The 21,787-nt window shown below is 37.9% G+C and overlaps 1 protein-coding gene and 1 long non-coding RNA gene across 2 annotated transcripts; one reads left to right on the top strand and one right to left on the bottom strand.

The window, feature by feature from the left end:
• Positions 1 to 746: 746 nt before the first annotated feature.
• Positions 747 to 12,629, bottom strand: vstm2lb (V-set and transmembrane domain containing 2 like b). The gene is made up of 4 exons (XM_028004219.1): positions 12,320 to 12,629; positions 3,926 to 4,095; positions 2,975 to 3,019; positions 747 to 2,060 (listed from the first exon to the last, which is right to left on the bottom strand). The coding sequence occupies exons 1-4, from the start codon at positions 12,432 to 12,434 to the stop codon at positions 1,761 to 1,763; spliced, it is 630 nt and encodes a 209-aa protein (XP_027860020.1). The 5' UTR covers positions 12,435 to 12,629; the 3' UTR covers positions 747 to 1,760.
• A 3,678-nt stretch (positions 12,630 to 16,307) lies between these two features.
• On the top strand, positions 16,308 to 19,516 carry LOC114135183 (uncharacterized). The gene is made up of 3 exons (XR_003593554.1): positions 16,308 to 16,427; positions 16,559 to 16,634; positions 19,155 to 19,516. It is a non-coding gene; the product is annotated as an uncharacterized LOC114135183 (long non-coding RNA).
• Positions 19,517 to 21,787: the final 2,271 nt, after the last annotated feature.

The following is a 21,787-nucleotide window of genomic DNA, read 5'->3' as shown; positions in this document are numbered from 1 at the left end:
GGCAATGCTGCATTAGCGAATTGACTCAGTCATAAAAAGTCTGTGCAACAAACAGTTTTTCTACAGGATATTATGTCTATACACTGTTTGACTAGCGACGTTATGGTAGATTTCTGGTCAGCACTTAATTAAAGGACTGCTCAGCTGTTTTTATTTACTCTGAAAAGTCATTTCTTATTCCGAAATTTAAATTGAGACAGACTAAACAAACTAGAAACTATTCAGCAATTAAAGATAAGCCTCACTGCGGTTGGCGTTAATGAAAGGAATGCCATTAAGAACCAGTGTTTTTCCATTAAGTACCATCAAATCAAACATTTAGTATCAGTAACCAAACCAGAACCCTGTTGATGCCAGCAGAACATTTAGTGCAGTAGTACAATTATGAGAACTTCCCAGTGAACACTGGTTTCCCTGGAACATATACCCTTCAGAGTTTGAGTTAAAATAATATTATATCAGCACTCCATAATATTTTTGTTATTTCCGACAGTACATCTGCAGCAGCATTTCTGTATTGCCTGGTGGTTTTCTAAATATGTGTATATCTTAAACAGTGCTGCTCTCTGCTGGTTAAAAAGATGAACGCAGTGTTGAAAAGTAGCATGGAGAGGTTGCTCCTGTCAGTCAGGAGCTGGCAGCAAAGGAGAATCTGGAACATTTTTCCATATAGTTTCTGTGATGCAATTTGTGCAATAAAATGCATGTAGGTAAATATTAGTAAAGTCAAACCCACACAATCCAAAGCAGATAAAAGAGGGTGCCTTTATTAGCCACTAATTGAGCAATTCATTTACATTTAAAATTTCTGTCACTATTAGCTTCCCGTAGCTTCTATCTGTAACCCTCAACAATAGATGCGTTTTGGTTGTTGAGTCAAGGATATAAAAATGCTAGATAGCTATCTTCTGGCCTGTAATTTCTTATTTATCATTTAATTAATCAGGAACCAAGAAAGATCACCAAACAAGAAGAGAAAATAACATTTGAATAATGCATTTACAGAAAAAATAACAGCTGCACAAATAACACAATTCAAGTCGAGCATAAAATTACATGCTCTGTTAAAGTGGAAACACAAATTGATACTGTGAATAATGGCAGCTATGACATTACTAACAGTAAAGTGCTTATGGTCAGCTTGATACATAGAAACAAATCTTAAAACCCGAGGTGATTAGAGGACATATATCTGGTTTAAAGTCAAACGATATACTGTTTACTCTAAATTGACTGCGACTCATTCTTAGTTTCCAGAAGAACAAAAATAAATATGCTTTCTTTTTTAAAGCATTTTTACAATAACACTGATAATCTTGTTGTGTGTCAGTTAAAGACAACTTAAGTAAAAGATAAAAACCCAAAAAACCTGGTTCCAACTCCATTTTCTGCAAATGCATTAATAATTTTTAATTGCTGTTTTTTTATATCATAAAGCAACAGAAAAAAGTTCACTTTATTCATTACTTGCAGTTGCTAGCAGTTACATAATTTTAAAAGCAAAAAGCACATAGAAATAAAGAAAGAACAATAAGAACAGAATGTACATTTTCAGTACATCAGAAAATGTACTGGTACACAAAACCCTTTAAATAACATCCACCAACACTGGCTTCCTAGCAACAAGATAAAGCAAAAAGTCAAATCATTAAGCACAGAATATCCTTCAAGAAATAAAGAGCCACTAGTGTGGTAACCAATACACACTGGTGGTTTAACAGAGGAAACCCATGAATATGCAGACAGACACAATTCCCACTCTAAAGGACACAGCGCCCCCTGCAGTCAGGAATAGCGTGAGCGGATCTCTTCCTCAGTTCCCGGTCGTTGTTCTGCTGCGAGCGACTCCCCCTTGAGGGGTGTTCGAGTTCCTGAAGCTGAGCACCATCAGACTCCTGAAGCCTGTCTGGCTCCACTCGGAGGTAGGCCTGGACACGGTAGCGCTGCTCCACAGGGCCGCTGTGGTCGATGACGTGGCACTCGTAGGTGCCCTCGTCTGCTGGTTTCACACCGGAGAGACGGAGTTTGTGGGAGATGTTGCTACCGGCCACTTTTACCACCTGTCGCCAACAGAGGTTGTGTATTTTGAACTAAACACTGCTGGAAATTACATGAAATATCACAATAAAGGACCCAAGCAATCTTTTAAATTTGTCTATAAAAATAATCTGTAAATTAAGTATTTCATCATCTTAAGCTAAATATTCTTTGGAATATCTTAGATTTATGCTTCTGCGACAAGGAGAATTTTCTGAAAATAACTTAGACTCACATTCCACAGAAACATTAGTAAATAGGTGAATCAGCAAGCTACTAATAGACAGAGGTCTTCAGAGACAATGCCATGAAGACTAATGATGACAGCAAAAAGGTCAAGGATAAAGCTGTGGAGAAGTTTAAAGTCAAGTAAAGTTGGCAACCCAAATTTTGAACATGGCACAACTACAAACCTACCAAGACATGTCCATCCACCTAAACCAAAAGGCCAGACAAGGAGAGCAATAATCAGAGAAGTAGTCATATATTTAGGGGGGGGAAATGAATGAACTCAAATAGAATAGTTTAGTTTAATGCATTCACAGGTTAGATTGGCCCAATCGTAGTTCAAATCTAAATGGGATTGAGTATGTGGTCAGGCTTGAAAATGAAAGTTAACAGATACTCTCCAGCAATTTGAAGGGAAATTGAGAATATTAACAGAAGAATTGCGATACGCTTTCTATATGAGTAAAGCTGCAATAGAGAAACACTCTGCTGTAACACTGGTGAACAGTCGTTCTATTAAGCATAGATTAAAGCACATTTCAAATTCTTATTTATGAAAAATATAGTATTTCAGATTAACAACCTTTTCTTTCCTCTTAGCAATTTAGCACTTGAAGTTTGTGGCTGCAATATGACAATTTAAAAAAGGCTTAGTGTGTTTGAATAATTTTTCAAAAGTTGGGTTTTTGTGCATACAAATCCTGCTTACACTAATTTTGGTGGCATCTTTCGGCATTTCCTCGAGAGTCCCAACCTGCACAGAGACAGAAAGCAGCTTAGGAAATTTAAAAACATCTTCTTTGCGAGCAACATGAAACAAACATGTCTGATGATGTTCTTCATATCCCTTCTCTGTCACTGACATCACATCTTATGTAGTCCAGACTCACAAATATGCATGCTTCCATGCACCCCAAGCACGTAAGCTTCCGACTAGGAAAACTTGCAATTATGTATGCGGCTGCACAGAGGTATTCTTTTGGGCATGGGTATGAATTATGCATGGAAAAAAGGGAGATTTTGAAAATCTATTTCTTTCTCAGCCAATTATGGTGTCCAGAGGCTCAACAGGGGAGCCTGAGTCCCCCCAACCCCACCACCACCACCACCCAATGGGAGGAAGTCAACCTGTCTCCCTAGCGCTGGCAAATGCTAATCAGCAATTATACCTTCGTTTTTATACCAGGGGCTGTCTGCCCTGGCTAATATTACATTTCACTTTGACTGATACATAGCCAGCTTTAAGCTCAGCTCTAGCAGTCCTCAAAGTGTTTTCTCTCTTGGAGATAGTTTGTATTCAGCTGGAGTGGCAACAGCTCAAGAAGGTAAGAGGTGTTTAGAGGGGCTCGTTTACTCAGAATCAACAGGGTCCATGATGAAATTTTTACAACCTTAGGCCCGTTAGTACCTGTTAGTGATAACTCAGCTCACAATATTGAGTTTGATAATGCCCGTCAATGAGGACTGTAAAGAGACTTTGATAACCTATTCAATTCAGCCATGAATCACAATGAGAAAGTAGCTTCTCACATCTGTGAATTACACGTTGATAGTATTTTAGCTTTAAAATTTACATTTTTGCTTTTCATATATCTCTGAAGATTGAAAATCTTTGTTTAGACAAAGAAGGAAGGAAGACGTGTAATGCCATTTAGCTTACTGTGTTAGAGATTTGTGAAGCCAACCCTTGTGAGTCTTTGTGGTTCCTGATGTACCACCACTGGATCTCCAGGGAGAATGAGGGAGAGCCTGCCCCATGGAAGGAGCAAGCCATCTCCACGTCTTCACCGATCTGTGCCGTAACGTCATGAGGAACCTCTGTAAACAGAGCTGGTAGGTAGAGGAAAGAGAATAAGAAATGGAAGAAACTCCAGAGTAAAGAGATTAGTACTTTTCCCCCAGAATATCACAAACAATTTTTTAAAAACTTATTTTCTAGATAGTTATGGTTTTCTGTTGGTTCTCCAGAGTTATCATGGCCCTCCTGGCCTTTCCTCTATTTGACACTGTCTTCCTTTCAGTTTAGTTGGCCATGTCTGGGTGGGTTCGCAGTTCTGGTATGTTCAAGGGTTGGAAAAAAGACGGGCCAATAAACCTTAAACCTACAGTAAAGCAGAGGGCCTGTCAAAAAGGCATTATAATCTACTTTTTCATGTATTTAAATAAGAAAAACATATGAATAAATATCAGTAAAAGGAACAGATGTAAATATTCCAGAATAAGCAAGACTGCTTTTAATGCATACATGCATACTTTACATACATGCACAAACCATATACAGCATCTCTGCTGTATGTGGCAGAAATATCAATGTTTGGGGATGCATTATGGCAGCATGATTCATATAAAATTAAAAATAGAGGTTTTCTGAGATTTTTAAGCATCTAAGAAAAACAACAAAAACCTTCTGTTTCTATTTATTCTGCCCAATGAGAAAGGCATCATGTGGGACAAAATCGTGTAAATCTACAAATTCTCTTGAGACAAGTGTAGACACTAATGACACCATGTATAGTTACTCAATTATTAAACTTATTTATGTTGTTTTGTCTGCGGTGAACTGGAAACCCGCCCAAGGTGTACCCTGCCTCTCGCCCAATCAGAGCTGGAGATAAGCACTCTGTGTCCCTGTAAGGATAAGTAGGTATAGACAATAGATAGTTGTTGCTTCATTGACTTTATGTAAGCATTTAAGTTTTATTATTCAGAAGTGAAACTTTCCCAGGTGCTCAGTGCACGCAGTGTTAAGAGACAAAACTTATAACAAAGTGTTGTCCTTGAGCACAGACAGCTTTATCATGACTAAGACACACCAGCACAACAGAAAGCATTATTTAAAGCAATTAAGTTCAATAAATGTAAAATTTAATGCTAACACCTACACCTTTGTGATCAAAATAGTATCGCTATAACAGACAACCACAGTCTGTCACTCCAAGCTAGCTTTGATGAGGCAGATGTTATTTGACAAGCAAAAAAGAAGTGAACAGAGCGAGGACAATATAAAATTTCTATATCTAATGTGAGTCCGTTGGAGTTAATAACCTCTTGAGAACAAGTTTCTTTTTCATGCATCTTGATTGAAGATTTTACATTAATTAATTCAATAATTATGAAGTGGAACTGAAACTTAAAAGCTGATATGATCTTTTATATAGAAGGTAATTAATTACCATACAAAAGTTCAGTAGGTGGCCTTGTCCAAGTTGGGATAGAGAAGACTGAATGGTTCATTTGTTGACTGACTCAGTTAACAAATAAATTAAGAATCTGAACAGTGGAGCCTTAACCAATTTCCACAAGCTGTTTTACAACCAATTGTGCTTTGAGACGTGTGGCCAAAACAGCTAATAGAGTCAGTTGATTGACTTGTGTTAGTTTAATGGCCCCATTTCAGTGCAATGGTTCTGTTACTTCTGCCCCATATTCAGAACTGCAGATGCCTTTGAAGGTGTAACACCTTCAACAAACAAATATAAACATTTGGAGTTGAACATCGTTTAATGTTTTCTTAGTTAGTGTACGATGACACTTAGAAATGTCTTCATGAGCCTCTCCAAACAAATAGAAGTTATTTGCGCATTTGTTTCTGACTTGTTCTGTCCTTCACGGTTCTTCTGGCGTTTTGCAATCTTTTAGCATAAAACATGTCTAATTAGGGGGGGCAATTACGTTTTCACCTGTGGCCAGGCTGCTTAGCTCACACAAGTGATGTTTTGAAAACTGTTTTTAACATTTAAAAGAAAATATGTAACAGATAGGTTGTCATTCTACTGCACATGGTGCATATGATGCATTAATAACCATTCCAAACTGTCAGCACATCTTTTGACTGAGGTCAAATCTTACATACAATTGCATTCCAACACTTTTCTAGTACAGTAGTATGGAAGGAAGAGGATGTTCATGAAGCTTACTACACTCCCTCTCCACAGCCACAAGAATGCTGGTGTGCATCTTCCGTTAAGCTCTGATCCCCTAACAGGGTTGGATAATCCCTCTGACAGTTGTCAAATTACATTTTTAGTTTGCTATGCAGACACCCTCCTCCCCAAACTGGGTGTTAAACAAGACTTTGTTCACAAACAAACTGCGTGCTGCTGCACATGAAGGGAGCCTATTCAACAGACACCCAACAGCTTCCCTGCTTGAATCACAGCAGCATCTCCCAGAAATCAAACCTATAACCTTGGCAGAATGCTAAATCAACCCAAAAGCTGACTCCGCTTGCAAGATTTCAAGGCTCTGTCTGTAAAAAGATGAAAAACATGTAGTTCTCAGTATTGACTTCCAGGGAAATTTTCAGCACACCAGGCTGTCTCATTTATAATGCTTGAGAGCTGGCGAAGAATGAGTTTGCTTGGCTTGGCCTCGTCTAAGTATAGATTTTCATAAAGGCAGTACTGTCAGAACCGTCCTCAAGCAGACGCAAGGGACTCGTGTTTGAAGCTGTACGTAGGACACATGCATATTTAAAAAGGCCCTCCTTTGCATTTTTCACTTTATTGCTCAGTGATAGAAGTGATAGCTGCTTATTCTCCACTATAGACTCATTAAAAATTAAGAGGGGATAAAATAAGGAAAGCATGTAATGGGAGAAAGGCAACACATGTTAATATGGATGAGAAGCAAGCAAGACACGTGTATCTATTCTTGGATCTTACATCGCGTTTGTGAACAAGAAAGGGAGGGAACCGACCCAAAAGAGCCTCAGGTACATCCTAGACATGTCGCCAGTCCATCGCAAGGCAAGTTCAGATTGATGAAAATAGAAATTAAAGATTTAAACTTTAACACCATAAAATACAATAGGCACTAACTGACCTAAAACAGTGGTAATTTATTGTTAAATATGTTTTAGCTAACTCAGGAGTTTTTGACCACAGCGCTTCAAGTCTTTTTAAGATTAAAATTCTCAACCAAACTCAACACAGTTTTCCTGACAGTTCTCTTCTAAAACAGATGCATTCATTAAGTCACTGTAGGCTTAGGGGAGCTGGAACATCTCTGTCTGCTTTAATTGCAATGTTTTTCATGAGAAGATGCTTCTTCATTGGAGCTTTGCGCAAACTCATTTTCATCAACTTCTTTTAGTGTCTCAAAACCAATGAGAAGAAATTTTAAGGCATACAACTCCACCACACAGAATGTTAACAGCCTGTGGATGGAGTTCTTCTGCAAAAATTTAATTCAGTAATGTGATGAATGGATTTAATATTCACTGACACCCAGAGGGAGTTTGGAGTGAAAACAACAGTAAGCTGCTGTTAAAAAGAAAATCCACAGGGGATGTTTATCTTGATCTTCAGAAGCTTTAATCTCGCATCAAAAGCTGTAATCCTGCGCACAATAAAATACTAAGTATGTTAAGTTAGTGTGGGAAATGCTAAGATCTGGGAAACATCCCTCAATACTCAAGGGCTGTTTCTTTTGAGTGCAGCTAATAAGATATTGCTTTAATTGACACATCGAATCACACTGACAGAGTGAAATATTGAATAATCGTGTAATGTTGACGTAAGTTTTCTGAGATTCTTAACGCAAATAGTAAGAGATTTTTTTTTTTATTATTGTTTTTAAAGCAAAACAACAAGTAAGTACTGAGGGATACTGCATGAAAGTCAATAAGTCTATATTTGGTTCAGAATCATTAATGGGGTATACCGGCAGATTCTCCTTGGGGAAATAACAGTACGCTGAGAGACCTTCAGCCTGAATTCAAGGTGGAAGGTAAAAATAATGAAATACGAATGGCACCAGTAATCAACCGAGCAGCTGTCTGCCTGTTGCCACCCATACTTCTGGCTTGTGGAGTGAATTTTTCATAGCCCCTGGGATACAGCACTCACAAGCTATTTCTGCATCCTCCACCAAGAAGAGGCAACGTGAATGATTTAGCACAAGTTGTAACACATGCCGTTTTGCACAGGTTTTTCCTAAGCATGCTGTACTACATCATAGGTAGTGAGAGAATAATGTGAATTTGTGTACATCCACAAATCCAGAATCTCAAGAAAAAAAAACTGTCACTCATTTCATACAAAGTTAAACTCAATATGTAAACATTGAGTGAAAAATGTCAAGCATTTATTGATAGAACGTTTGGTTAACAGATGGACAAAAAAACTCAATTTTCAGTGTATCAGAAAATTTAAATATGCTCGGTAATAGGGATATTAAAAATGGAAATGTCACATGAATTACTACATTAATGCAGTGTGGAATGGAGATAAACAACCTGTGGTTCTGCTGAGGTGCAAAGGAAGCCCAGGTTGTTGTGTTGGCAGCCTTCAGGTCTTCTGTATTGTTGAGTCTGGTGTCTCTCATCAGACCCAACAATACAGACCTGAACCCTAAATGAATTACAGACTGTAGGGTTCAGGTCAGGGGAGTGTGTTGGTTAATTTCCACTATGGTCATTAAACCAGTTTTTGGTACCTTTGGTAGAGTGGGTCAAATTCTGTTAGGAAATGAAATTAGCATCTCATTTAGGCTTGTCAGCAGAAGGAACCATGAAGATTTCTAAAATTTCCTGGGAGATGGGTTGATTGACTGTGGACCGACACTAGCAGATGACATGTCACCCCAAATCATCACTAACTGTGGAAACGTCACACTAAACTTCAAGCAAAGTGGATTCTGTGCCTCTCCACCCGTTCTACAGACTCCAATTGTTTTTCACCTCCAAATAAATGCAAACTTTACTTTCATCTGAAAGAAGAGCTTTACATCACCGAGCTACAGTCCAGTTCTTTTTCTCCTTAATCCCGGTGAGATGTCTATGTAAAGGCATTTATTTGCCTTTACATAGGCAAATAAATGCATTTATTTGTGGGTAGTGGCTCTTGATATGATGACTCCAGCCTCCGTCCACTCATTGTGATGCACCCCGAAAGTCTTGAATGGATTTTGCTTGACAATATTCTCCAGTTTGCAGTTGTTCCTGTTGCACGTTTTCCTACCACACGTTTCTTTCTTCATCTCAACTTTCTATGGATATGCTTGGATACAACAACCAGCTTTGCAATGATCCTTTCTGGTTTACCCTCCTTGGGGAGAGTGTCATTTTTGTTTTCTAAACTTTTTTTTCCCCAAGACATCTGCAGCTTTTCCATTCACAAATGACAAACCAGCCCTTCAAATAAGATTCACTCTGGTCGCGATGCATATCTTATAGGGTACATTGTTTCAACTGTCCTTTATTGCCTTTTCCTTTCTAAGCAGTCCTCTGCCAGCCTGTGCTGTGACAGCATGACTCTATAATCTGTCCACCCCCACTCCAACCAGCACTGTCAGAGCACCGTTAAATTGAAAGCCAATAAAAAGCGCCGAGTCTGGTCATCCTCATTAGGGGGACACCTAGCAGAGGATCCCAGACACTTTGGAAGTCTAATGAATTGTTACACACTCCAACGCTGTGAAGGTGCCATACTTACAATAGATGAAAGAAGGGTATCTGCAGAGGAAATTTGCTACGAAATGTTCAAAGATAGCAGATTTCACAACAGTCGTCATTACATGTCCTCACTATGTGCTGTCCAAGAACTAAAATGCACTCACAGACCCAATTTGACAGCCGAAATATGACCTCAATTTAAGTCTAACAGGTAAGAATCATAATGCGTTGAGTGGATGCTGTAACTCTGCATTCGTTCTTCGCATAGATCTTTTATTTTTTGCTGCATGTGATTCACCAGACACCTCAGCTCAAGCAGTAAGTGGGGTGCAGGGGCCAGATGTGCTTATCTAAAACGTATGAGCCAGGGTTGACTCTAACAAGCACTCTTCAGAACGGTGCATGCAGCCTCTCTGCTCTGCATGAAGGCTCAGCTCCCCTCTGCTCAGGCAATTTATCAAAGAGCCTGGTTTAAAAGAAAAAATCAAAGAGAGGAAGAAAGAAATCTCTGGAGGATTACCAAAATATAAGAAATAACAAAAGTCTTAAGTTTTCTGCTGCTGAAGTTGCTTGTGTGCTGCTAAGTGTGAAATATTGTGGAACTTCAAGCCCTGCCTGCTACTAGACCTTAAATTATTCATACTCTTGAGAGATTTATATTTAAAATTATTTTTCCTTCAACCAAGAAGAATCTCTTGAAACATAGTAAAATAATGTTAAAGAAAAGCTAACTTTGAAATCAATAGATTGTCTCTAATCAACCATAAAGAGTGGGATACTGAGAATAATTTGTGTCCTCCTGAATAACCAGTGGCATAAACTTTTTCGGTGTTATTGCAATCAAAACGTACATAAATTTACTGACCAGCTTTCTGATGTTTCCACACATCTTTTGATGATTTACTATTAGAAATGATTAAAAGTCTTTGAAGGGCAGAAGGCTGATCCACAAGTTCTTTATTCTTCAATTGTGTGTGGGGTAATAATAATAATGAGATGTAGGATCAGGTGTTAACCTCTGATGTGCAGGTTGCAAAATCTATTAGTGCATGTACATATTCGTGAAAGTGACTTTTTTTATCTCTATGAAAAAACATTCATATAATTCAAAAACCTGAAGATTAATATTTTGTAAAAACAATAATTAATATTTTTACAAAACGGAAGTCAGTTTAACCTTGCAGCTACAGAAAGAAAGAGCTGTGAAAGAAAATAAATTTCAGCAAAAGCTGTTGATGGCCTCCATCAGACAGTTTAGTAAGATACCTGCATGTTTGTTTTTGCTGTAAGACAGTTTTAAAGTTCACCTTTATACTAGGTCAATCACTTATTTGTAATTGTTTAGTTATAATGTATTCTTTTTGCGTTAGGCTTATATTTATTAGGGTTTTGCATTAGAGACGCATATAAGGGACTTTAGTTTTATGGAGGTCTGAGTATTTGAAAACACATTTCAATGAAAGTTCACTGAATAAGCCTTTCCTCATATTTTTCCTTAACATTCACTTTACAACACATTATGCCACATGTGCTGCAACTGAGCAGTAAGATACAAAAATGTGTTTTGCGTTTTACTAAATAGTGGAGAAACTCTATTTTTCTTATTAAAGAAGATTGTAAGATTTTGTATTCTTATAAAATCTGCTGCATGGAGAAGGTCACAAAAACTGGTCCTTAAGATTTGGTTGAGTGAATCTTGTCGTGTTTGACCCAAGGAACATCAAAGAATATAAAAGCAAACCTGTGGAAATTGTGCTAGCTAGTGAAAAAGGGTGTATCCTCCTGTAAGTTATTTGGGCAATGTAGTAGACAATTAAAAATAGTCCGATTTTAAATTTGCCCCCACAACATTTATTCTCAATGTATATTTTATTCCAATGTTCCTCCCCACAAGTTTTCTAACAACAACTGAATTACAGCAAAAATTAATCAATGCATGAAATTTTATGATTGTGGAATATTAAACATTGATAAGATGTGAATACCAGAAAAGCTGCCAACATTTCTGTAAGCAAACTCTTAAAGTAATACATTTACTGCACAACTGCGGGTGTTATGAACTGTTGGTAATAAAAAAAACTGCAGCCGGGAGATAGCAGGAAAGATTCATTAAAGGTTAATATGTTGCAGTACCATGCGCTCTCTTTACACTGCATGGTTAACACAAACCTTATTCTAAACCAGGTGTTTAAGGTCCTGCCGATTTCCAAGGAAACCTGTTTGTATGGATAGTGAAATTTAAGTCAGTGACATGTTAGAAATTTGCAGGATCTGTTAGCAGAAAATCTTGCAGTCCTCCATCCAGCTGAGCCTAACATCAGCAGCTGTGGCTATTTGAAGTTTTCTACATACTTCAACTGATAATATTGAATATGCAAGATTGGAGCTTAATTAATAAATAAGTAGTAAACAGTGACATATATATTTTGTCAAGCTCTACATTTAACTTTAATGGAACTTAATGTAATCGAAAACTGTAATGAAGATTTTACCTTAATTATTAGCTGTACAATCTCTTCAGTGTTTTAAAATCCAAAAACAATGAAATGGAAAAAAAAGACAAATCCTCATCTAATCAAAGTAGCATTCAATAAAATATACCAGGACACTGATTTTTATGCTTATTAAATTAAGGATCTCAGTCATGGAAGAACGTACCATTTCCAGAGATGCGATTATCCACCTTTACATATCCGTCACGCAGACCCGCGTTAAGTTGAACGTAAAGTCCCGCGTACTGTAAAATCCTCATGATCAATCCAAAGGCTCCCATAGCCGCAGCCGGTGTTTCAAGCAGCTGAGTTAAACTGTGACATTAGGAAGAGAGCAGGGATAGCAGCTGATCTCCCCGCTGACACTCACTCTCGTACACACGCCCACATACACAGCTGGATCTGGCGCAAAACACAGGGCTGACGCTCCTGCCTGAGCGGGAGGAGATGCTGCGTTCAGACAGGCGGAGGGAGAAAGGAGTGCTGCGGCTCGACTCAATTAAGCGGATGTATCTCAGAAGGACGTGAGTGGTGAGTCGGACTAAGACTGCTTTAGTTCCGCTATGAACTCCCCACAAAGTTAGCCTACACACAAATTAATGCCGGGTTCTCAATTATCTCCATTTCATTTTAAAACTTGATTTAATATTTCACAAATGAGATGCGCAATTGTAAAATTCACAACCTTACCAGAGATACGCAATCTTAAAAGGCACTTTTCTGGTTTCTTTAGACCATCATTGGTCTTGACTGATTATCTAATATTCACACTCCATTAACCTTTTACATGATCCTGTTTTCTTTTTTTTTATCCTCCTTTGCCCTCTTGCAAAAATGGCATTTGGCATGTAATTTTTGTTCTGGCTTTTAAAGAAAGAATACAGTAATACTCAACCAACATCAACCAAAATTGTAATGAAAATAAGGGCTAAGCTCAATGCACTATTTGTTTTCGTTTTGTTTTTCAATAATTTATTGATAATCTAATAAATCCATACAACTTTCATGTGATTTTGGTCTTAAGAGGTTTTTAAAGCAAGATGGTCATTATTTTGCTACGTATTAGAGTAAGTTATATAGTAGAGCACACATATTCATGTTTCACCATAGTGTGTTATTAATTATGCATAGATGTAAGTAAACCTTTAATGATTTTAATTGTGATGCATCTTTGTACGATTCTGCATGTGGCATCCACAGCATAGCTTTAAGATTTCCTGGCTAAAAAACAAAAAAAATAAAAACAACACCAAGTATTTTTTGTTGAAAATGTCACCAATACTGTGGTTTTCTTCTGTACCCAAAGTGAGTTAATCTGAGTTTGTGCACAAGAGATTATCACAGGCAAGACCTCTGCTTTAAGCATAAAGATAATTCCTAAAGTTTAGAAATAAATCCACTGCAGTCTTCCTTTTGAACTAGTCGAGAAACCATACAGTTTTCCTTCAGCACCTGGTTTAGAGAAAGCTCACACACCCGCTTGTGTTCTTCTTTTGTCCTGCTGTCTCTTTTTTTCCTGTCACAATCAACTGGCCTCTCAAGCCTGAAGTACTCAGAGTGAAATTGAAGCTGATGTATGCAGGAGATAGCCTTCAAGACAAAGACAACACCTGTGTAATAACTCAGAGTTCAGCATCTCCACAGCACTAACTACTTCAGACAGCCTCTATCAAAAAATTAGCCATAAATGTGTGTTCATGTGTGTGTGAGGGTGTGCGTTGGACATGTTGGCTGTACCGCAGAGAGCCAGTTAAATGTAAAATGGAGAGAGAACTGAGAATATGACTCAACCTGGGAGTGCATTTCAAAGCCGACAACCTCCACCGAAGCTTCATGGCATCCATTATTTATTGGGTCCTCTTTGACATATTCAGCCGCCTCTTTCCCTGCAAGATAGGAAAGTGGACCGCTAGAACATCTGAGGAAATTCATCCACAAAGAAAACAGTTCTCTCCGGTCTGATAAATGTTTGTGCAGTTTATTGTATAAAAAATTACTTTATCCTATGGTATCTTATTGCATACTGATTTGTTATTTCATATAATCTGAATGGCGTAAATGTCCTGTTAGTACTCTTTAAGCCAGGGATCTCCAACTCCAATCCTCAAGAGCTTTTATCCTGCTTTTCTTTTTTTTTTAGATGCATCACTGCTCCGACACAACTCAGTCAAATAAATGGCTCATTGCTGGATTTCAGCAGAATTTGATGACATGGTCTGGAGCTAATTCAGACGTTTTATTCAGATGTTGGAGCTTCTCCAACATCTGAATAAAACGTCTGAATTAGCTCATAATGTTATTAGCATAATGTTCAGATGTTGGAGACTAGAGTTGGAGAACCGTGGTGTAAGCGGCAATATGTGAATTGGCTACACTGTAACCTTAACAGTGAGTTGAGTTGTTTTAGCTGTTTTAGTTGCAGCTAAAACAACTCAATTAGTAATTTGTTGGTGTAGTTTCTTTAAAATAAAAATGAACCAGTCTGGTTATAGACAACCTTTTTGCTTAGATTTGTGAGTTCTGCTGTGTCTGTGCATTGTGCTGAACTCCTGAGCTGTAGGTTTCTTCTTCTGGATGCCGGAGCTTTAGTAGTAACCTCAAACCCTTTGTGTTTTGCCTACACTTTTTAGAATTTCAGCATTACTTATCTGATCTTTGTTTTCTACAAAGTGAAACCGACTTATTTCTCCTCTTGTTAGAATGCGCCCAGATACTTTTAGTCGTAGCTTCCTGGCGCCTGGTAGCTCCTTACCCTGGTAATTGTTGAGAATAAATTCTGTGTTTTCCTTTTATTTTTTTTTAGCTAGTTGCTAAGCTAAAGCTAAAGGAAATGATATGTTAGGAAATGCAAATGAGAGCTAGGGTTAAAGAATATGACACACCAGGGAACACCCTCTTTAGGGCGTAGCTCCGAAAGAAAAGGAATGGAAAACTTTTGCTTGATGCCATTTTGTCCAGCTAGCTCCTAAATGTAGCATGTGAAATGGTCCAGCTGTATTTTGGTATTAATAAATGGAATTGATGAATTCAACTCACTGACTCTTTTTCAACCTCATACATCAAGAACTCAGCATGGAGAAAGGATATAATCCACTAAGACTCTTCGCCTTCCAACCTCCAACCTGTCTGCCCTCCAACACTCACTAAACTCCTTTTAACAACACAATTTTCTCGATTTTATCTCACAAAATTGTAGACTAACACTCAGGCTCTGTAACATTTACCTGAACCTCTTTTTGTCTCATGCTGACGTAACACAGAGTTTTGGCGTCAACCTAACCTGTGTGAGACGAATGCTTCTACTCCTTCTACTTTGGGCCAAATAACCGAGTATTTTCTGACCCTTGACTGTGTAGAGATGTCATTGCTGTCACTTCATGGATATCAAAGAAATCTCCAAGGTATAAAACATCACCCTTCAAACATCTTGAACATGACAGATGCAGAAGCAGCTGCTAACATGCTTTCTCCTTCTTTCTACTGGATATTTTGGATTTTTTAAACCACTTTTATGATAAAAGCTTCTTGTACGTACATTTCATGCTGCATCAATTTCTTTTACTTAATTTAACATTAAACTGCCACCGTATTCCTTTGAAAATGTAGTTTGCATTCAGAAAATCATTTTCCTTTTGGGGGTCAAGTGGAGGAGGAGTGAAAATTGGTTTCTGAACTCGTGTGCTAAAAATCAGCTGTCACTACAACTGCCGGCCCACCGGACTGTAAACCGTAAAATCCTTTTTTTATTGCACCAAATGACCCTCCACAAACGGTAGAACTTACAACAGTGGGGAGGAATTCATCACCTTCCAGGTAGATTGCTTGCTAGCTTCTCTCCTCCACCTGTCATCCTGCTGGCTGTAAAATGTTTATGCTACAGAACAGTAACAGAGATTTTATAAGAACTAAATTAACTCTATGTTTATACAGATTACAAAATTGAACAAACTTAGGATAATCAGTCTAGTAAGTTAATTGTTTTTAGAATTTATTTAAACGTCTTATTTAAAACTAGCAGGAAAAGTTTTTATTTTGAAACAGAAAATGGAACTGTTAGATGTTTTGTTTTGAGCTTCAACTTTAAAAGCCTTTTTTTTTTCATTATTGCCCCTCTGATTGGTTATTGCAGTGCCTTTTCAATTGTTTTTCTACTTATTAAACAGTCAGAAAAGATCAGCGTCTCCATGATCATTTTGTAGCTGCTGTGGGTGGAGGCTGTTCAGGAAATATTATATAATGGAAGCAACCTATGCCACCATTTTCTGGTTCATTGGGTATGGCTTTATGCTCCAGTGAATGCTTGATGTTCAGTTCTCGTACATTTTTAACTTGTGCCGCTTAGATGAGAGGATGACTGCAGGTGTGATACATTAACTACTTCTCTCTTTTCCCTGTTTTCATGAAGCTAATGTGGCTTGACAGAAACATGGGAAACATGAAGATGGACCAGGCTCTGGTTGCTAATGTTTTGTATTTCACATGTGAGTAATGGTGTTCATGTTCCGCATGAATAACATTTATTTCTTACAGTTTCTTACGTGTCTTTTGACTGCATTTATTTGTCAAACTGATCAGGATTATGTATTGAGACACTATGGAATAATACAACTTTTTTATAAACTAATGCAGCCACATATTTTAAAATATGCTAATATTGGGTGTTAGAATGAGTCAACAATGAACTTAAAGATGTGTATATGAGTTTCAAAAGCATTTCAGTGCAAGTAAGTAATACAAAAACAAGGTTGCTGTTTCTTCCTTTGTTTATTTCTTCTTTTTTTTTTCTTGCAGTAACAAGTCCTAGTATAGGGATCAGCAATTAGTACCTTTGTAGTCACTTAAATGCTACTTGTGCAGAATAACAATGCCCTCTAGTCTTTTAGGAACTGGAAAAGCAAAATCAAATTCTGTCTTTTAAAGAAGGCAGTGTAAGTGCACTTTCATTAGAGAGAGCTTTTTGCACAGGAGGCAGAGTAATTGTCTGCTTTTTCTCTCTCGGCAGCCCAGGACATTTCAACACAGTGGGGCAGATTGTAGTGAACGGACATTTAATCATCCCCCAATTTTCATCAGTGCACTTCATCATTCTACCAGCCAGCTAGCTGACCACGTTTTGACCAACTCAACTGATACAAACATAGTTAGAAGTGAAACAAGGCGAGACAGCTTGGGCAGGATCTCAGATAACACTATTTGTTTTAGGAAATTCAGGTTATTGACTTATTGCTTGTTACAGATCTGCAAGAAAAACGATTAAATTGCAGCTTTTGGTTTGCTAAAGCAAATTTTTATTCTTTAAGATCTCTTGGGCTGAGATGTTTTTGTTTCATTTCAGCTAGCAACTATGACTCATCGTACAAAATACTCAAAATTTGTATATATTGTTAATGCTTTACCACCTTGACACATTGAACTGACAGACTGTCTCAACACATTTTCTGCATGTGGAGCTTCAAAACCAGCACATCTCTTAGTTCCCGGGTTTTAATCATTTGTGAAGAATATCCACATTTAGCCTCATTATACTCAAAAGATCCTACAAACATGAAAGTCATAGCAAATGTTGTAAGGAAACACTTTTTGCCATCACATATTTAAACCTAAGGAACCATCATGTCGGGTGTGATGATGTGCACATGTAGACTGATGTGGTTTGCCTTCTGAATGATTTATCCACATATTTGAGATTTGGAGAGTGTGTAGAATCCTTAAAAGTAATGTTGGATCTCATTGTAAGTTTATCTGGGTTCCGGAATGCTGAATCAATCAGCTGTTCATTTTTTTGCTGTCTCCACCTTGATTTGTTTCTTTAGTGTCATGTCTTGGGGACGCCATTATTATACATATCCATTGCGTTCTTGGACAGATTGAGTGTTAATGCTTTTATGCCTGTCTCTACAAGATCATGTCAAAATATTTACTGCTTAGGAAAAAGTGTTCATAACCATCCATGTTACAACCACAAACAGCAATTTATTCTGCTGGGATTTTAGGTGACAGACCAGCACAAAGCAAAACCTAACTGAGAAGCAGAAGGAAAATGATAAATTGTTTTTTAAACACATTGTAAATTGAAATCTGGAAAGTGTAATGTCCATTTCTATTCAACACCAGAGTGACCTGAAATTGTTAAATAGCTCCAGATCAGTCAGCTTGGCTGGAGGGCATCCATTTTGCCACAGATTATTAGTTAGATTTAGATCTGGACTTTGACTGTGCCATTCCGATGAGCTAAGATGCATTTGTCTAAAAAGCATTCCATTGTAGCTGTCCCTGTGTTTATCTCCATTTTCCCTGTCGAGGGAAAGCCTCCCCAAATCATGTTCCCACACCCATAGCATTTTGCAAGTGGAAATTGGGGGTAAAGAGGTGAACTGTCTACATGCTTTTGGAGCAACTCCCCCTCTCAGCTACTTCTGATAGCCAGAAGCAATTAGCAGACACCTGGTAGAACTGCACATCTGCTGAGCTCATTATGTGAGCTACTTTTCATATAATGAGATAAAAAGTTGTTACAGGGTTAATCGAGGAGCAATGTTGTGATGGGTTCCTGAAAGCAGAGTTTCAGAAAGAGCAGGAATTTTTAAAGAGACAAAGGGCCAAGTACAAGATGCTAAATTACAAAGTCAAATTTCTTTGAAGTGATATTTGATTTATACAGCATTTTATAACATAGTTAATAAAAGGTAAAATAGTTACTTGATTGTGCTATAAAATGGCATTATGTTCCCGGAAAATACATAATACTGCCCCTTTAAGATTTTTATATGAAACATTTTTGAATAAAACCCTTCTAGAATATATCACAGTTTGGGGTCGTAACCTGAAAAGCTAAAGAGAAATAATTACTCTTATGAGGCAGGGAATGTTTGCTATTGACTGAAGTTTTTACAAGTCTTCTTTAATGCTTCTAACTGCAGGCCTGATATATTACACATCGGTATTTGTGGACAAACCCAAAAAGCATTCTTTATATTTTCATTTTCAACTCTCATTGGCAGATAAGGAGAAGAAGGAACCTCCAAGACTCTGGTGTAAAATTAAGTCTGCACCTCCTCCTCCACACAAACAAAACAACACATGCTCCAATCCAGAGGACCAGCTTTGGTTCCAGAGGACTGGCTTACCATCAGTCCTCCAACAGATGGATTTCTATTACAGTTTTATAAGCCGAGGTGCCAAGCTCACCCAGTGAACTGGCAGGCACTCCAAAGGAGCCCCTCTGGCAAATTCATGTATCTTATGAAGAACAAGAGCTCTGGTGTAGTTTGCCAGGCTGCATAAAATTAGCTTAACAGACTCTATGTCACTGTGGTTTCTACTTTATGGTAGAGATAAAACAAACAGCAGGAATGAGTTGTTTTTCTTCTAGTCCTCACAGTTGTGGCATTTCATTTTCTAAAAGAAACTTCAGCATCAGACATACAGGAGTTTTCACTGAAACGTAATTTCTTGAACCTACTTATGACATATTTTGTTGTTAGGCTACACGCATCTCAGAGACATAAATTTATGTTATGTACGTTTATCTCAGTAGCATGAATGATGTGCCCACAATTTTGACCATATCATCATTTGTTTGCCATTGTTCCAGCTCAAGCAGTACAATACTTGTTCAATTTAAGCATATGAGGTGGTGTACATTTGTGTAATGAGAGAGGATGTGACCAAAGGAGATCAGCACCCCACCTCAAGGTGTGCAGGATTATTAGTCGGTTCTATTCCTAGGCTACCTAAGAAACATAATTCAAAATCAGAACTTGTAAAATGTCTGAGAGATTTTCAGCACTTATTATGTTGTAGCATAAGCATTTGAGCTGAAGCATTTTCTTGCAAACAAACAGGTGAAAAAAATCATGTGTTGAGAAACGGAAAAAAATAATCTAATTGATACTGAAAGAACTGAGAAGATTTAAACATGAAGCAACCTATCATCCTCCAGTGCTGTAAACTTCAACAACTGCAGCCTACCTGAAGGCCCAAGAAGTACCAGATGTTCAGTGGTTGGAGACAGCGCCGAACTGAGGAAGGCAGAAAACCAACCACCACTTGACAAGACATAAGGTGAGGACATCTTGAAGTGCTTGCAAAAGGAAGGCACAACACACTGCCATAAAAACGTCAGCTTTTTGTCAACACCGCAGAATGAATGAGGAGCATTGAAAGGTAAAGCAGAGGTGATCATTTTAGAGGGCATGCTGGCCTGTACTGACACTCTGATTAGCTTCGGTTTCCAAGTATGTAATGACCTGCCAACTGTCACTAATCTATTGCACAGTAAAAGTAGAGTACACCTTCCTCATCTTGTTTCTGTTCCTCCTCCCTCAGTCTCAGAAGACTGATTGGATTACACAGAGGCTCATGACCTCTCTCAAGAGAAGCAGGGATGACTTGGAGGTTACTGATGTAGTCGCCTGCATAGCGAGAGGGTTTCCAGTAGTTGGCTTAAGGTGTTAAGGTAGCAATTACATACTGTGAAAAACAGCAACTTAAGAGTTTCCATGCGGGTCTGGCATGACATGAAGGATGAATATTTGGTGAAGTTCATATAGCCTACTGTTAGGTATTGCAGAAGATTGACGATGCCGTGGGCTTGTTTTACTTTCAGAAGCACTGGGAACTTAGAATCCATAATATTGTGAACTTAGGGTTAATAAGAGGGTTAATACAAATCTGCTGGTCTGTGCTAGTAATGTGACAATCTGTCAACATTGAGTCTTTTAAGAAGCCAATGGTAAAATAAAAAAAAAAAACCACGGCGAAAACAACACAAAAATGATTCAAGTTACACAGAATCAAGTCCTCAGACCTAAACCCTGTGGAAAATCTACTGGGTGAGCCGAAGGTAAGCCAGCCTATGAAGGACCCAGGAATATGGACAATCATCTTGAGAGATTATGCAAAAAATTATTGTTAAAGTTTCCTTTCCATGCTTGGTTTGTTTAAGAATTTGATTTTCTGAATGAGGTCCCAGGAGTTCTGAGGGATAAAAAAGATTACATCGCAGAATTATGTCCTTTAAAGGTATCACACTGGCAATTTTAATTCATACAATTTATTCAACAGCTAAATTAGAGAGTTGTAGTTTTGATATCAAATACGGCTTTGATTTTTTTTTTTTTATTGTTGAAATATCTGACAAATTCACTCCGTTCTTAGCTTTAATTACAGCCTTACAGCACTTTGACTTTTTCTTTGTATTGCAAATAAAATAGACAGCTATAAAATCCAGCTGTAATTAGAAAATTGAGATTTACAATTGTTCTTTTTCTTACAAAGGCTGCATTTCATATCAAACACAGAGTATCGAACTACACAAAAGAGGGTGGTTTTAAACTGGAATAAAGGGAAATATTACCTAGGCTCATGTAATTAATCTCCATGAATCCATTCTGTAGACTTTAAGGAGACTTTGTTTGAAGGTATTGTTATTTTTGTTGTCTTGAGCCCATATACGGCCCACCGCCCAGATCCTGCCTGAACAAATGAAGAGTATATATTTCCCACAAATCCCAAGAGGTGAGTGAAGTGAGATCATGCAAATCTCTAGCCCCTTTGATACTATGGCCTGCAGCTAGAATGGTCGATAGGTTGACAGGTAGATAGATATTACCTAATATAACTTTATACACAT

The sequence above is a fragment of the Xiphophorus couchianus genome, chromosome 20 (genome assembly GCF_001444195.1).
Source record: "Xiphophorus couchianus chromosome 20, X_couchianus-1.0, whole genome shotgun sequence".
In the NCBI taxonomy this organism is placed as follows: domain Eukaryota; kingdom Metazoa; phylum Chordata; class Actinopteri; order Cyprinodontiformes; family Poeciliidae; genus Xiphophorus; species Xiphophorus couchianus.
Note: the sequence above shows the minus strand (reverse complement) of the source record. Positions and strands in the feature narration are given on the sequence as shown.